Consider the following 14,523-nt stretch of genomic DNA (forward strand, 5'->3'; position numbering starts at 1 on the left):
GCTCTTCTTCTGATCCTGGGAAACACCTGCCCATGCCCAGATTTAGTTTCTGACTGTTTGAAATCAATGTGAACAGGGGGAAGTTAGGCTCTGTGTTTACCTAATCTTCTCTTTTGCTGCATTTCCACGTTTATTTGTAAAGTTTGACCTGTATTTGTACGAGCAGAACAGAGAGCACAAGGTGTTCACCCCATAATGTGCATCCTCTCAGCTTTAAAGTACTTGGAAGCCACTACTACCTTTAAGATGGCAGAAATGTGAATACATAATGGATTAAATATTTCCTCCAAAAAGCTTGCAAAGACCTAGGCATACCATAAACCAAATGAAAGTACCAGCATTCCTCCCCATTTCACATGGTTAACAATAATAGATAACAGGCTGCAGCATGATCTAGCCTAGTGTTTTGACCCTGAAGGGTCCTCGTTTGAGTCTGAACAAACATTTTAATTCAAAGTATCTGCCCCGGGTCTTAGAAAGACCCTTTAGGGTCAAAAAATACCATAAAAGCAAGCTTCTACCTGTGCAGATGCAGAACTAACATTCCAGTGTAACTTTTTTGTTATTTTACAGCAGTGATTAATTTTAGTTGGCACATGTGATGTTTCAGGGATGCAAGAATAATTTTTAGTATTTCCTGTTAGCCAAAACCTTTACTAAGATTGACATGATAGTCTTAAATAATCCCCAGTGCAGAGTGACTATCTGCAGCCTTGTTATTAAGCCAGCCTCCAAGTGGTTTTGTAGGAAACACACAATACCAAAAAGTTACATATAATTATTAAAAAACACAAAGAGGCTACAGGTATAAGTGCGATGTGTAAACTGACTACAGTGCTGGCAGGAGAAAAAGCTAGGTCAAAGAACTTAAATGCAGATCACAGTATCTGTGTGAGAAAAATCTTACTTCCTGCTGTTCTGCCTCTTCTGTCCTTCCAATAGGTATTACAATTACACTCTCTTAAATATTCCTCTGTTTAGAAAGTGTAAATAAGTATTTCTACAGTAAAGTGTAATTACTTGTATGCATCTTATTTATTTATTCCCAGAGAAATAGGGCAATTCAGTGGTGAGATAGTTATTTTAATGATTATTCCATGCACTGCAGTTGCTAAAGGGTTTTGTATTCCCCAGATTCATTTAACTGAAGAGTCCAGCTCATGCCAGAGTTCAGCCTTCATCTCCTGCTTCTGACAGGACTGTCAGTGTAATATTATTTCTATTCTAATAACCTAATAAACAAGGTATCAACTCCTCACTTTGAGATGATACCTCTTCTTGCCCACTGGAGATGCAGAGTCAGGAACAACTCACCGGTGATGTAGCACGTGACGCGCCGGTTCTGCTCGGAGATGTCGGCGTCGATGGTGCTCAGGGTGACAACGACCTGCCCCGGCTCCGCGTTCTCAATGACCGACCCCTTGTAGAAATCTGAGGTGAACTGCGGGGCGTTGTCGTTTTCATCAGAGACAGTGACCTCCACCAGGGTTTGGGAAGAGAGCTGCACCTTCCTGCCGTGGTCAGTGGCCACCACATAAAAGCGATAGATCTCCTGGTCTTCACAGTCCAGCTCTTTCAGTGTGGTGATCCACCCGCTCTCACCGTCGATGGTGAAGAGCCCGCGGAGGTTGCCAGATTCTGCTTCCAGACTGTAGGTCACCTGCCCAGCACTTCCTGTGTCCTGGTCATTAGCTGTCACTTGAATGACTGCGGTTCCTGAAGGCATGTTCTCCATGACAAAAGCTCTGTAGGGATCCGCCTCAAAAACAGGTCTGTTGTCATTCACATCCTGCACTTGGATATTCACAGAGACCAGAGAGACCAGCTCAGTCTCCAGATGTGAGCAGTGAGCCATGACATCAACCTGGTACCACTTGGTGGTCTCATGATCCATAGGCTTTTTGATTTTCAAAGCCCCTGTCTGTTCATCAAGTGTAAACACCTCATCCTTGTTACTTTCTGTAGTGGTTCCCTTCACCAGGCTGTATATAATGGGATCCTCTGCAAAAGCTTTGACTGATCCTATTTCTGACCCCTCTGGAAGATCCTCAGATGCAGAGAACGTATAAAGGGGCTCAGAAAACCTTGGCAGTGTCACCTCCCTGGGGACAATCTGGAGATTCACTGGAACAAGGGAATTCCAGTGAGGGGGTCTGCCATCTTCAGCTTTCACCTTGAAGTTAAAGGCTCTGTTTTCTAAACCAATAAGACTCTCCTTGACCTTAACAACCCCAGTGGCAGCATTGATCTCCACAAGGTCTTCTGTCACATCTTCCACAGAGTCAACAGAGTAAATGACATCTGCATTTGCACCCTCATCAGCATCATAAGCCAGTACCTGGATGACAGGGGAACCTTTGCTGACATTGGACTGGATGGACAGTGTGTATTCAGAGGCTTTGAACAGAGGTGGGTTGTCATTCTCATCTGTAAGGATTATTTTGACAGTGCAGAAGGCCACCTTCCCACCCCCATCCTTGGCCATGACTTTAATGGCAATGACCCTCTCCGTGGAATTTTCCCTGTCCAGTTTCTGCAGTGTGGCAATACAGCCTTTATTGTCTATGGAGAACTTCTCATGGGCGAGTTTATTTATGATGGTGTAGTCTATGGTGCCATATGGGCCACCATCTGGGTCAATAGCCAGCAGCTCAATCACTTTGGTTCCTATCTCAGCATTTTCTGCCAGCTCTGCCTCGTACACATTCTGCTGAAAAGTGGGGCTGTATTTGTTGGCATTTGTGGTGTTGATATACACAGGCACAGTGCTCTTAAAAACTCCATCTGAAGCAGAAACTCTGAGATTGTAAGATGGCTCCAAGTCCTTTTTGCAGCGGTTGAACATGGATATTATCCCAGAAGTGCTGTTGATGGCAAAATGCCTGTTGTCATTACCCGACAGGATCACATACTCCAGCCGGGTGGTGTCTCCACTGTCGGGGTCCAGGGCCTGGACTTTGATCACGATGTGCCCACACGTAGCCATTTCACTGACCTTGGCTTCATACTGAAGCTGGCTGAACTCAGGGGGATTGTCATTGATGTCTGTCACATCGACAATTACCAGGGCATCGCTACTGAGTGGAGGCACCCCGTGATCTGCAGCTCTGACTTTCATGCGGAACTGTTGATTTGTTTCATAATCAAGGGCTTGAGCTGTTGTTATTTGTCCTGTGCTGGCATCAATATTAAAGAACTTGGCAGCATCTGAACCATCATCCATGATCTGATAGGAGACCACTTTGTTTCTGCCTGAATCCTTATCAGAGGCAAAGAGCTGGACAACAGGGGTCTGTGGTGGCAAACTCTCAGAGACGGACGCTGTGTAAATGATCTGAGAAAATATGGGAGGGTTGTCATTAATGTCCTCTACCTCCACCTCCACTCTGGCTTCCGAGAAAGATCCAAGTGCTGTGTCTGTGGCTCTAACGGTGAATGTGTGTTTTGTCTCTAGCTCATAGTCCAGCTGCCCTGTGACAGTGAGGACACCAGTTTTGAAGTCGGTGTTGAAGAATTTCAGGGAATCTTCTTCCACAATGTTGTAGATGAGGCGCAAGCCTTCGGGGCTGCGGGCCTGGATGTGGAGGATAGATGTGTATGGGGGGACATTTTCTGGCACCTTCACTCGGTAGTACAAACTCTGGAACAGAGGGTTGGATCTGTTCCTCACACTGATCACAACCTCCTCTTCAGCATGTAGGGGAGGCTCTCCCTTGTCCTTAGCAATGACCCGGAGGTTGTATTTATTTAAAGCTTGATAATCAAGAGGCCTCTTCAGGGAAATGTCTCCCAGGTAAGGATCAATCCTAAAGTATTTGTATTCCTCTGCAAATGAGTAGGTAACAGCTCCATTATCCCCTATGTCTTTGTCTGTTGCTGACACCTGAAAAAGGACATCCCCTGGCTCTGTGCCGTCCTGCACCGAGGCGTAGTATGGCACATTCTCAAACTGTGGGGCGTTGTCATTGACATCCTCTACATAAACTCTGACTGTGGCTTGGGACACTCTTGGGGGCTTCCTGCTGTCCTTCACTTCCACAGCTACCTCATGCATGTCTTGCATTTCGCGGTCAAATTTCACACCCTTGGTCTGAAGAACTCCAGAGGCTTGGATTATTTTGAACCTTTCCTTTTCATTCAAAAGTGAGTAGGAAAGGGGTTCATTTAGCTGATACCCTTTCACCCCAAGAATGGTTAGAGTCTTCTCATCTGAAGAGTTCTCCATTATAGTTGCTGTATAAACATCTTGATCAAATTTCAAGCTGCTACCTTGTGCCCGAGTTAAATTTAGCTTAACCAGAGCAGTGCTCTTATACAAGCCATCACCAGCTCTGACTGTGAGCTCTTGGTAGCTTCTCAGACCACTTGTGTTAAGAATGGAGATGAGACCTGTGAGTGGATGGATATGGAAAGCATTGTCAAGGTTCCCTTCCATGATGCTGTAGGTCACCTCCGAGTCTGCATCTTTTGCCTGCACTGACAAAAGCTCCATCCCTGGGTGGGCAGGCAGCAAGACAGAAATGTCATAAGTGTCTTTGAGAAAGACTGGAGGTGAATCATTGACATCTTTAACGTGGATTGTGACCTTGGCAGGCTTGGATGCGAACAAACTGGGACTTCCACTGTCATGCACATGTACACTGAAGTGGAAAACCGGGGTGAGCTCATAGTCTATATCAGCACGACTGGTCAGTGTCCCTGTGCTGGGATCCACTGTGAAATATTTCAGTGCCTCTGGTTCCAAAATCTCATAGATCAGCAAAGCATTGGAATCTTGATCAGCATCTGTTGCATAGGTGACGAGGGGAGCATTGCTTTCATCCAGAACCATGCTTTGTGCTGGGGCATTCTCTATGATCCAGCCCACGAAGGAAGGCTTAACGAAGACAGGCACATTATCATTCTCATCTATGACATAGATGAGCACCACTGCATCCATAAATGCTCCAGCCATATTGGTACCACGGACTTTCAACTGGTAAAAAGACACCTGCTCAAAATCTAAGTTCTTCTGAGTGGAAATAAGGCCTGACTGATAGTTCATGGAGAACACTCCATCGCCATTTCCATCTTTTATTTCATAGCTGACTGGTGACAAGCTTGTGGCTGAAACCTGGATCAGAGGAGAGCCAATAGCAGTGGATTCACTGATCTCTGTCATGTATTCAGCCTCCAGAAATTTTGGAGGGGTTCGATCCGAGGGTCTAATGTGGACATGTACTGTAGCAGAATCTTTAAGCTGAGGAAACCCCCGATCTTCTGCCTTTACAATAAGAGTAAATCGCTCCTGCCTGGACGGGTCCAGCTTCTGGGCAACTGTAACAATTCCAGAATATGGGTTGATACTAAAGAAGCCTTCCCCATTACCTGCAAGAAGAGAAATTACAAAGTGAAGAATGCAGACACCTTATTCTCTTTTTCACAGATTCTCTTGATTGCAGACCTGATTAAGATCTGTTTTTTCTACAGAGAGAAGTTAATTCATTTCTAAATAATTTTAATTGAAAGAACAATGAACCCATTGAGATCTGTGAGCTAACATTTGAATCAATCAAAATGTAAATTGGAGATAAACACCCTTCTAATTTAAGTATATTTAGTGGTGGCAGAGCATGTGCTTGAAGCTTTTGCCTCGTGTGCAGAACATGGTAGCACAGACAGTACTAGTTCCTTCAAGCCCTGTCATGCTTGTAATTACCAATACTTCAGGAGCAATTAAATTCCTCAGTCCTTGATCTAAATTGCAGTGAGAAAGATGGAGCAAAGGATCCTTGTCTCCTGCAAAGAGTTTACAGGCTAAACAGGCCATGTGGCACAGACATAAATACTTAAGTTTTAACCTTTATAGGGAATGATAAAATATTTGCCCATTGAGCAGGAATGACTCAAAACCACCACGAGGATGTGTTTCTTTGGTAGAAATAGTAGGATGATGGGAATTGGGAGTACTTTTGCCTAACAACTGAACAGTTCTCACGGACAAAGAGGAGCAGATTTTAGGCTGTTCTAACTCATCCACTCACTATTTTTCTTTAATCAGTGACTCAACTTTAAGCTGTCTTCTTAAGAAAAGATGCTAGTATTCCATAATATAGACATTATCTGCTCACTCTGGATTTTTTATGGGCAGGAAGAAAATCACATTTTAGAACTGTGCAGCATCTGATGTTCTTTGAAACAGCTAGGGAAAGGTGGTCAAGTGGTTACCAGTCAGAGCATGGTAATGCAGGTATGATCACAACCTAAAATGCCTTGTTGCACAGCTCTCACCTGCCTGAAGGGAGTAGTGGATTTCAGCATTAGCTCCCTGGTCCTGATCAAGGGCTCTGACTTGTATGACCTCTGTGCCCACCACTGCTGAGTCCAGCACTTCTGCTTCGTAATGGATGCTGCTGAACTGGGGAGGGTGAAGGTTGCAGCTGTCCACGTGGATGATGACTCGGACAAAGTTCCGCTTGATGGGGACCTCCTGGTCTCGTACCTGAATGGCAGAGAGAGAGCAGAACAGTCACACCCAGGGACAAGCCAGTCCTGCCTGCACCATCTTCCAAGTAACTCATCAGCACTCTTACAGCAATGGGTGTTCTGCAATGGTACCAATCCCCTGGCTGGGAATGAGCCTGGAAGTTTCAGCACCAAAGCTCAGCCTTGAATTTGAAACCAAACATTAACTATTACACACTGTGTTTTCTTTCTTTAGAATCCAGTGGTCCTCCAAAGAAGGTGGTTAGAGGAATGCAGGGTGTTAACTACATTTAGCCACATAGTAAAGGTAAACACCCGGCTTTCCTCTTCACTATTGTTCCAGACAAATCCTCCCTCAAAGACTAGAACCACTTCTAATTTCTCCAGTGACCCATATATCCTGGCCAAACCGGTGTACTCAGCAGGGCTTGGTTAGGACTCACCATCACTGTGAGGGTGTGCTGAGGCATGGGCTGGGAACTGAAGCCTTCTGCTGTTGTGAGGACTCCGTTGCCTGGATCCAACTGGAAAAGTCTTGTGCTTTTGGGGTCCACACTGCCATGGATGGTGTAGATGAGCCCCTTTCCTTTGTCCTTGTCTGTTGCGCTGACTTGAAGGATTTCTCTCCCTGAGGGGGTATCTTCAGGAACCCTCACTTCATAATGGCTCTGAAGAAACTGGGGACGGTGCTGGTTGATGTCAATCACATGGATAAATGCCTGCGGGGGAGATGGCACAGTGAGGGCAGAAACTGGACATGCAGCCACGTAAAATCTCAGCTATCAATCCTTCTTGGGCGTTGACACACTCTGAGTGCCATAACTATCACAGTTTTCCAACTCCTGGAGCTTTGCCATCTGTGATGATCGGGAGCCCTTTTGCCCTTCATCCCAAGGAACACCTGCTGTGCCTTCCTCTTTTGTGTTTTTCAGTTTGTTTCCTCTCCTTTTTCAAAATCTCTCCAGTCTGGCAAGGCATTCAGAGTGAACGTGCCTGCACTTGGCACATGGGGGAACAGTCACAGCCTGCCATGGAAAGCAGCAGCAGCCCCGCTGTCATGCCAGCTTTGCTGCTGGCTGGTGCCTACACAGCAACCCCCATTATTTACTCAACAGAAAGCTGACAGAAGGACATGTTTGATAAAAGAAGGGAGGGGCTGGCCTATCTCAAGAGCAGCAAGTGTGTGGAGAAGCAAAATTTCTGTTCTACCCTTTTTAGCCATGTTTTACTCTCTGCATTTAACAGCACATGCCGGGAATCCTGAATCCTGCTGGGGAAATCACTGCTTTGTCCCGTGTGGTCTCCTACCCTGTCTGTCCTGACCCTCCTACTGATGTTTCTCCTGCATCTTAGGAAGCCTCGACCAAGTGTAATAATTTGCTTCCTTTAGCAAACCTGAGCATGTAATGGGGATTTTACATGAGCAGGTTTCTTGACATCTGCTAGCGGCCTTGAGTGCCAAAATAAATGTAGGGATGAGATGCAAGGTGGCAGGGAATGCACACTAGGCAAGGTGGGGCTTTGTTTGTTTGTTTGTAACTTGAAGATAGTTGAGACATGTGGCCATCCATTAGCATCACGTTTCACAGGAATGGTGGAGTTCCTCACTCATCATCCCCCACAGTGAATTTCCCATGATAAGCATTACTGACAGGTGACTCACATCCTAGGTCTTCCTGTGCATTGAGAGCTGGATTTTTGGCTGCTTCTTATGTGTGGAGAGAATGACTAGTGAAAGATCATGCCTTGAACACCGCTCCTTGGCGTAGGTAAAGATGGGCAAAATCTCACCACTTTAGCTGGGGCTCAGGGACATGCCTGAGAGTGAAGTGCCTCCTTTCACCAGCACTTACTTTGTATGTGGCAACTCAGAGCACACAGCATCTCTGCAGTTGCCCCACTCACTCCCTGGGCCTGACCTCACCTCTTGCAGATGGATTTGTGCTGGCTGTACCTGGGCTAGCATATCTCAGGAACACCCCTTGACATGAGAACACGGACCCCAGCCTGACTTAACCATGTACACATTTTCCTTAAGATGTTGTCCCAGATGTGCTGTAACTCAGCCTGAGTAGCTGAGACCAAGTTGAGGTCTGAGTGTGTGAATGCCACCCCAGCTTGGCTGGTGGTATAGGTGTGTCCTTGTGTGCTGCCTGGCATCAACAGGAAACACCCAAGCTTTTCTAGACCAGCTGTGTTTCCAACAACATAAAAACAATCTTACCTTGGTATAATCTGTGTACTGGAGGATCCTCCATTACACTGTCACTGTGTAGTGGAGAATCACAGTGTAAGGAGATTCCTGTGCCTGGCACCTGATCCAGAGCTCAGCAGACTCAGAGGAAAGGTTCTCTCTGGCATATGCTCCCTTTCAACAGGGTCTCCACTAAAGAAATAAACCATTACCTGGGTTTTGATTGTACTGGACCCATCAGTGACTTCTACTGTGAGGTTATAGCTTGACTTCTTCCTTGCATCCAGGGGTCTTGCAATGACCATACTGCCTGTACTCTTTTCAATGTCAAAATCCATGTCATCATCACCACCTGGGACATGGGAAGACAGAAAAGGGAAACAGGAGGGCAGTTACAGTCAGCTGCACTAGGGATAGTGCCACAGGTAAGGTTTCTCCCAAATCTGAAAACTCAAAACAACATGTGATGCGCACAGGAGATTGGGAGGACAAAGCAAAGCTGGACAAAGGGATAGGCACAGATGGCGACAGGAGGAGGAGGAGAGAAGGGGAAAAGATGCACTTATGCATGTGGTGTCCTGGATAGATTGGGAACAAACCCATTTGAGCATTGATTATTTGCACAAGGTTTCCAGCCATGCACCATCACCTGCTTAGCATGGACCAGGGACCTGCTGGGTAGAACATGGCTCTTGCTGGCTTCTGATTCAAGGTCACACTGTGGGCATATCAGCACTGGTCCTCGCCACCATGGCTGGAAGCCTGTGAGCTACCTGAATTCCCAACACTCCAACAGTTGGGGAGGCAGACGGTGCTTCCAGGGTGAGCAGAGCCTGTTGCCTCCAACCCAGATGGCTGAGAATTGCCAGGAACAGCAGGCCTGAGCAGCTCAGCAGCAGAAGGCTGTCCCTCACCCTACTGTTGCTCAGCCCTGGCATGGCAGCTCCTTTCTCATGCCTCGCTTGCTGGGGCCAGTTGGGCCTCTCTTGCATATTAAACCCTGCAAAGCTGCTCTGAGATATGGAGAAGCTGAAACAGTTCCCTGTAATTTATTTCAGCTCTCAATTTCTTCCTTCCTGGCTACTGGATGCTCTGGATTCCACTTTATTCTATTACCAGCTGGTAAAATCTTTGCTGGTTGTAAAATGACAAATCTTCCCTTGCTGGAGGAATGCAGTGCTCACCAGCCATCTGGACCACTGCTCTCCTGCTGGGAAGGAGACAGAAAGAAGCAGAGACAGAGGGAGAGACACCCATGGATACCCTTCCTGAGGAAAGAGAGAAGAGCTCCATATGCACAATGCCAAATGGAAAGAAGAAGCCCAGAAAAGGAAAGAGATGAAGAACAATGTTGTTTTGCCAGAGTTTTTGCAGACTCCATCAGACCCAGTGGCAGAGTGATTGTGGTCTGGGAAAGGTGAAACTTCGAGTGAGGTGCTGAAGGCTCCTGGATCTCTGCATCACCCGCTGCTTGCCAGCTACCATTATGTTTTCCTTCCCTTGCAGGGAAAATTAAATTCTGTCCTTTTCCACCAGGATAGAAACCAAGACAGCCTTCAGCATCACTTGGAACTCTAGGAACTGGGAAAGATGAGGTCAAGCAGTGCTCCAGCACTCAGCAAGGAAATGATGGGATAACATTCAGAGGAATATACCATTAATTGTGCAGACCCAAGCAGACACTACTAATGCTGATAAACTTTGCACTGATATTGTCTTGCTCCTTGTAGTGTTGTATCTCTTGTTGGTTAATTGTATTTATACACCATTATCCTTGCCCTAAAACAGTAAGGGGAAAAACTATTCACTTGTCCAATTAAGGCTTTGCCTGACAAGGGCAGGCCCTGCAGGCAGTACCAGGGAAAGGCTGTGCAACGTAGATTGGGTCACCACTTCAAAACATCAAATTACATGAGCACAATTGGCCCTTGTTGGTAGGACAAGTTCTGTACATGCTGCCTGGAGAGTCCCCTGGGGTGACAGCCCACATCCCCTCTGAGTCCTGTATCTTAAAGGAGGCTCTAGAGTTCCACATTCCATGTCTAAATCACCCCTGGGATGTGGTGAGGAGGAAGGGAGAGCCCCACAAGTCAGGGCAGACCAGGTCTTTGAGGAATGCTTCCTTCTCAGCTCCCTGCTCAAGACTCAGCATGGAGGGAGACACGGGGGGTATCTGTAACACTCAGCCACACACCTGGATCCTTGCAGGCAGTTTTAACAAAACCAACAGTGTCACTTGACTCCCAGAAGGAGCTGGCACTGGCATGCCCTGCCTTTCATGTGACATCGAGAACACCTCAAACACAGGCAAGTTCCAGACTGTCATTAAAAAAGTGTGTTGGGTAATTGCACTTGGCACCAGAGGCCTTGGATGGGCAGCTTTGTCTAATGGCTGTTTAAAGCTCCTCGTGCCTGTGAGAAAGCTCTCCCTGTAGCTCACCTATAGCTAAAGCAAACAATTCATTAGCTCAGGCATGTGAGTGCTGAAAGCCAAGGGAGCCAGAGCAAACATTCATGGACACTGCTGCCCAGCTCTGATTTCTGTGTCTCACCTGTGATGTTAAACCACACTTGGCTGGGGCCCATCTCGATGCTGATCACCCCAACCATGTGGTTCACAGGATCCGTTTCCATCACGGCGAAGTTGAAGTGGGGTTCATCAAAGGCCAGCGGCTCTGAGGAAGGGCCGGGCTGGGCGACCCAGCTGATGTGAAGCCTCACGTGGGAGGAGAGCGGGGGGCTGCCACCGTCCGTGGCCTTGACCTGCAGAGGAAGGCACGTGCACTCAGGGAAAAAGCTGAGCTAGCTCATGGGAGCTCCATGGAAATCTTCCCCACTCTCCAAGAGTTTCAGCTCCCTCTGTGCCCAAAATCCCACGAAACAGATCCTGAGCCAGTGGCCCATGCTCTGGCTGCTTCCAAGGCAGAGCCATGCAACCCAAAATTCCTCTTTACTGTCAAGTAAATCTGCCAAGCTCTATCTGTAGCAGAGACCTGTATCACAAGCCTTGCTGCAAGGATCCACAGCTTGTGGGAAGGCTTTGAACCCAAGTCCAAGCTCCATGGCCTGATCAGAATGCCACACAGAAGTGTGATAGGACCCAAAGACTGTTCAGGTTTGGGTCCACATCCATATGGGATCATGGATCACTGTATTCCTCTCTGAAGGTAGGTTGGACAGCTAATTTTAAATTTATTGTCCATTTTTAGTATTTTCCTACCTTCTGCATTTCCTACCATTCTCTCCCACTTTCTCTCCCTCTTAACACATTTGCCTTATTTGAATAAGGCTCTTCTCCTCTCCACTGCTGCATTTTCTCCATCTCTTTCATTTTATCTCTTCTGTTTCTGAACCCTTTTCTCTCTTTCCCTTTCCGCCTGTCTCTTCCCATCAGCTCTTTGTGCTTCCCTCTCCTCTCACCGTGAGTATGTTGTACTCAGAGGCAGGAAAAGCTTTCCTGGAGAAGACTGTGCCAGTTGTGGGGTTGATGGTGAAGATGCCCTCCTCCTCCTCCTCGATGGTGTAGGTGATCTGGCTGTTCTGGCCCTGGTCTCGGTCGGAAGCGATCAGCCTGTAGACCGGCAGCGGCGTCTCCGAGGCCTCTCTCTCGGGGAGCTGCACCATGAACAGCTTGTGGGGGAAGCTGGGAGGGCTGTCGTTGGCATCCAGGACTTGGATCACGACTCTGCTGCTGGACTTCAGGGCTGGCTCTCCGTTGTCAGAGACAGCCACCTGTCAGCAAGCACAGGGAGTAGGTGACAATGCTCTGAGGTGTGTGACCTAGAGTGTGGCCAGCCAGCTTCCACCCTGGTGGGCAAGGACTCAGCTAGGGGGTGTTTGTGTGGGTCTGCATTTGTACCCCAACATTTTCAAAGGCACTGCTCCTCTCTGCAGGGCAAAGCCTGGTGGCTGTTGCTGGCAGTGTGCAGGGCCTGTCCATGCACAGGGAGATGAGTTTGCAGGGCTCCTGCCTGCAGCTGCTCTGGGCAGTGGGTCAGGCTGGTCATTAGAGACCACACATCTGAAAACATCTGCACTGCAATGGCTTGGCGAGGTACCAGCCATCCTCACCCTGCCCTGCCTGTGCACGCTCCCAGCATGTTGCACTGCAGAGAGAAATGACAGACTTTGATAGACTCAAAAACCTCCAGATCCCTCTGATGGGAATACTCATAGCTGTGAGCAGCTGAGGATGGTGAGTGAAGCTACACAGCAATATCTGATACCATGAGATAAACAAGAGTGGACTTCTCTGGCTTGTCCTTTTCCCCATAATGTATAAACTATCCTGCTAGAGGACAGTTCCAGTCCTCTTCCTGCATTCCCACAGCTTCCAGAACAGAACTTTTACTCCAGTCCTCAGCAAGAAAATAATAAACCCTGCAGTACTGCTGCAGCTGTCTCTTGGGTTAACACACACCATTTAATTAAGTTTCCCAGCAGTTGGGAGCTGATGGGATGAGATTCTTTCTCTGTGCTCCAACTTGCAAGGAAAGCCCTTTGAGGACTTAATACACTTGTAGGTAAATAAAGCTAATTACAATCATCATTACCCACCTCTAGGATATGTTCAGCCTTGTATTCTCGATCCAGCTGCCGTGAAGTCGTGGAAATCAGACCTGCCAAGAAAAAAACCCTTTGAGCTCCAAGACTCAGCATGCAAGAAAAGCCAGGGCTGATCAGATCCCTGAATACCCAAGAGCAGCCTGCCCACCTGTCCTGTTTCAGGTTCCCTTTGTGATCAGAGGAGAAAGACAGATACCCCCAGAGGGTAACCCACCCTCTCCCAGCGTGAACCCCTCTGTGGAGGTGTTGCTGCTGCTCTCTGATCACAGACACCACGGAGGAGGGGGAACACCTACCAGATGCCTGCATCAGTTGAGGGCTGGCAAGGCATTAGGTGAGAAAAGCTGCAGGACCATGAAAACAAAACTTTTCTTATGCCTCTAAGTAAGAAACATTCTGCATGTGCTGGCAGAAGTCTGGCCTCTTAACAAGTCTCCCAACAAGTCTCTACTCCTGTTTTCCCTCTGCTGAACTGTGCTCTTTGTAATTTACAGTGTTTTGACAAAAGTTTGTCTTCTGTCTTGGGAAATACCCTGTACTCAACTGCCTGAACAAATGCATTCAGGCTAAAAATAAGGTACACAGTCAAAAATAATGTTGGTATATTATTTAAGGGTGAGTCCTCCAACAATTGCAAGATTTGAGGAATTTCTGAAAAATACACAGTAGTTTAACCACAGGGAACAGGGTTGAATGCAGGAGTGAAGAATTGTGGCTATAGTAAACTAGAGTTGAAACAAAATCATCATAATTCCCCTTTCTGGCCTATCAATGACAAAGCTGAGTAGATGCAAGTGTGGAAAGGATGGAGTTGAGGCTTCTGTTTCCATGTCTGGTTTCATAATAGTCCTTGCTGAGTGCCTTGACTCTTCACTTCTGGGGAAAAGCAGCTGCAGATTATTTTACAACTGCTTTACAAACAATGGAAATCATATATGTAATATTTGACCTCCTGAAAGTCATCAAGGCTGACACACGTGGGTGTTTTTGTCCACCCCCAGTTGCTAAGGTCTCTCTCTTCCCTGTGAAGAGAAGTTCTGTCTTCACACCAAAGAAAGGCAGGGTGAATTTTCCTGAGCACAGCAAGCAGTGACACAGGTTCATGCTACCCTGTGATGCCACGTGCACGTGCAGTGGTGTGAGCAGGTGCATTTGTGCACCCTAAAAGACTTGTACATCCCAGCTGCATGAACCCATCTCAACTCTCATTTCTGGTGCAAAACCAGACAGCTGTAATTAATAGTATTGTCTTCTGTTGTACCATACTTTTTGTGTGTGTCTGTCTGAGCATGACATGC

At 47.1% G+C, this 14,523-nt stretch overlaps 1 protein-coding gene across 1 annotated transcript in view; it reads right to left on the reverse strand.

The window, feature by feature from the left end:
• FAT2 (FAT atypical cadherin 2) overlaps nucleotides 1–14,523 on the reverse strand; it is a 59,571-nt gene that overhangs the window by 24,158 nt on the left and 20,890 nt on the right. The window contains exons 4-10 of the mRNA XM_085591419.1: nucleotides 13,217–13,278; nucleotides 12,080–12,391; nucleotides 11,212–11,422; nucleotides 8,872–9,011; nucleotides 6,909–7,184; nucleotides 6,271–6,481; nucleotides 1,315–5,367 (exon numbers count right to left, since the gene is read on the reverse strand). Coding sequence (XP_085447545.1) covers nucleotides 1,315–5,367; nucleotides 6,271–6,481; nucleotides 6,909–7,184; nucleotides 8,872–9,011; nucleotides 11,212–11,422; nucleotides 12,080–12,391; nucleotides 13,217–13,278 — 5,265 coding nt within the window. The remainder of the gene's footprint in view (nucleotides 1–1,314; nucleotides 5,368–6,270; nucleotides 6,482–6,908; nucleotides 7,185–8,871; nucleotides 9,012–11,211; nucleotides 11,423–12,079; nucleotides 12,392–13,216; nucleotides 13,279–14,523) is intronic.

This window comes from Lonchura striata, chromosome 13, assembly GCF_050655825.1.
Source record: "Lonchura striata isolate lonStrDom1 chromosome 13, ASM5065582v1, whole genome shotgun sequence".
Taxonomy (NCBI): Eukaryota; Metazoa; Chordata; class Aves; order Passeriformes; family Estrildidae; genus Lonchura; species Lonchura striata.